Source organism: Sorex araneus, chromosome 4 (genome assembly GCF_027595985.1).
Source record: "Sorex araneus isolate mSorAra2 chromosome 4, mSorAra2.pri, whole genome shotgun sequence".
Lineage (NCBI taxonomy): Eukaryota > Metazoa > Chordata > Mammalia > Eulipotyphla > Soricidae > Sorex > Sorex araneus.
The window spans coordinates 158,916,047-158,919,111 of NC_073305.1; the positions used below are offsets into that span (position 1 = coordinate 158,916,047).

The window sequence follows — 3,065 nt, forward strand, 5'->3', positions numbered from 1 at the left end:
AGTTGATTTTATGTGATGAGAAAATAATCACACAGAAAGACAATAACTATACTGCAAATTGCAATAATTTTTAATATCATTATAAAGTTACCAAGATTTCCCAAAATATAAAATATTAATTCATTCCTGAATTCATTCTTGAATGACTGTTGTGTGTGGCTCAAAATAGTCTCAGAAGTTCCAGAAAATTGGGTCTCTAGGAAGCTAAAATGAAAGCAAATTAAACTGCATTTAAAGATAAAGGAATACAGATTTTAGCAGGAGTATCAAGCCAAAGACCCTCTGAAGTTGCAGAAAGTATAGTCTAAAATGGAGGTCTGAAAAAAGAAAATGAACAGCAACTGACAAAGCAGGAAAATGAACATACCCAAGAAAACAAAAACAGAACATACATGTTTTACCATTTTTAAGTGACTTTATTATCACTCACCAAGACAGTAGAGCATCAAGTTATACTACTGAAAAGAAGTATTCTGTCCTCTCCCCAAGAAATGGAACGTGCTTGACTTATACTTTGTGTCAATATTATTGAAAACTTTACATACTTTAGAAAAATTATCATTTGAAACATAGGTCTATTTTGAAAATAAATTCATGGTTGATGAGCTATCTTTGAATACTTTTCCACTAATAATAAATTTCATTGCCCTCCTAAACCACGGGTAAAAGAAAGCATAGATCAAAGGATTTAGAGCAGAGTTGTAATAAGCCAACCAGCAAAGTATCTCATAAACATATGAAGGTGTTATATAACCCAAAAAACAGTCAATGAATGAGTCAATTATATAAGGTAACCAAGATACCAAAAATGCTATCACTGTGATACCCAGAGTTTTGGCTGCTTTTCTTTCTCTCTTTGTCACCTTGGCTTTGCTAGACCCTGCCAAAGCTTCTGTTTTGCTACTGATGCTGTCTATCATTTTAGCCTGTTTTCTAGCCACAAGAAATATATTGCTATATAATATCATCATAACAAGGGCAGGTATGAAAAATAGTAGAAAATCAACTGAAATAAATAACTGATTTATAAGAGGTTGACAACCTCCTACACAGTTGATAGCATTAGATAATTCCTCCAGTCCATCATCATTGGCACCTGTGTAGAACACAGCTCCACTGTACACCAGGGCCAGGATCCAGGAGACACTGATGCATATCCCTGACACATTCACAGTGAATTTGGTGGGATATACCAGAGGGTCAGTGACAGCAATGTACCTGTCGATGGAAATGAAACACAGGTGGAAAATGGAAGACAAGCAAAATGCAATATCACAGCAAGTGTGGAAAGTACAGAAAGTCGGTCCAAAGTACCAGCAGCTCTCCACAGACCTGACCATGCTAAAGGGCATCACAGTCACACCCACCAGGAAGTCGGCACAGGCCAGGGAGGAGATGAGGAAATTGGTTGGAGAGTGCAGCTGCTTGAAATGAAGGATGGAAATAGTAACCAGAAGGTTTCCAAACACTGCCAGTACTGCCCCTAAGCCGAACACTGCATACAGGATCGCCCTGGATCCTAGTGAGTAGGGAGTTTTCACACAGGATCCGTTCACATTCTCATAGCAGAACTGCAGGGCTGCAAGGGAGGATGAGCTGCTGTTCATGCTGCTGCTGTATTTAGTCTTTAAATATTCAGAGAAGATCTTTCCTATGCCAATCACATGAAATGAAGCAGATCATACTTCTTGAAAGTAGAGAATTAAGATCTTTTAGAAATAAATAATATGAGAGTTGAGAATTTTATCCTCATAACCTATTCCTGGTAAATTTTATTTTTAATTCTGAACATCTAGAATAATAATATGTTAGATTATACAGGTAATTAATCTCACTCTACAGTGTTAGTATTTTATGATTCTGTAGAATATAATTGGATATAATATTCTCACCTCAAAAAGAATTTAAATAGAAGCAAATCTCTTGCTTCATTTCAATTTACGTTCTAACTGGGCTTAAACAAAACAGTTAGTTTCCCCAAAATATTAATTACCTTTGATACATCAAATATTCTATGTGTCTTGATCTTGGTATCTTGAATATTCCTCTTTGTGAAATTGAGTGAGATTGTATGATCTGTATTTATTAACTGTCTCTTGTACCACTGCAACTCCCCCTACCTCCCACCTCCACATACTGGCTAAGAGGTTAATGAGGAAAACCCACAGGACACACCACCAAATCCCATATACAAAATCATCAAATGTGCAGTCCCTCTGGTATAAGTTGTGAATAGTGAGAAGAAACTTACGTGTAATAATCTCCAGTAAAACTTTATTGTTTCATGTAGTATAGCTTCAATGCTGAATGGTAAATACAAATTGGTTAAAAGGAAGATGAGAGAGCACTTCATACATAAATAAAAACACCAGAATGAAATTTTTACAAATCAACCCTGCCTTGAAAAGAGAGATGGATCATGAAAGAAGTCCATCACAAGAATGGAATTTTGTGATATCAAAAGCCCACCCCACAGCTCAAAAACCTCTGCTTTCTGTTCTACCTTTCCAGGTAAAATTAATCTCTGGGTAAGATCTCTGAGTCTCCTGGGAATGGGAGACAAGAGTCCTTCCTTCTTAATAAATGCCAGTATAGAGTCTAGAGTAAACTAGCCCTCAAGGACAGAGAACATGGGGCTAGAGCCATAGCACATTGGGTTGGGCATTTGCCTTGCATGGGACTGACCCGGGTTCGATGCCCAGCATCCCATATGGTCCCCTTAGTGCAGAGCCAGGAGTGACCCCTGTGCATTACTGGATGTGACCCAAAAAGCAAACAAACAAAACAGAACAGAACAGAGCCAATTCAAATCACATAGTGAGGTTTATTGTTCCAGCTAGCTGGGGTCTAAGTATCTGCCAGGTGCAGCGGGCTTCAACAAGGACCCCAAGCACTAGGTTCAGGAGTTCTCATTCCAGAGACCTAATGTTATTCCGGAGATGTAATCTTTGATAAAAGCATCTGGTTTTTCTGCTTCTTGTCTCTGGAAGAGGCCTGATTTTCTCAGAGCCTATCATGGCAGTTCTGCGGAAGTGGGTCCTAACATTCCCCCTTAGCAGTCTCCA

The 3,065-nt window shown here is 38.2% G+C and overlaps 1 protein-coding gene across 1 annotated transcript; it reads right to left on the bottom strand.

Annotated features, from left to right (window-relative positions):
• Positions 1–575: 575 nt before the first annotated feature.
• LOC101554929 (trace amine-associated receptor 6-like) lies at positions 576–1,607 on the bottom strand. The gene has a single exon (XM_004609030.2). It carries the CDS (start codon positions 1,605–1,607, stop codon positions 576–578), a length of 1,032 nt encoding a protein of 343 aa, XP_004609087.2.
• Between the last annotated feature and the right edge of the window lie 1,458 nt (positions 1,608–3,065).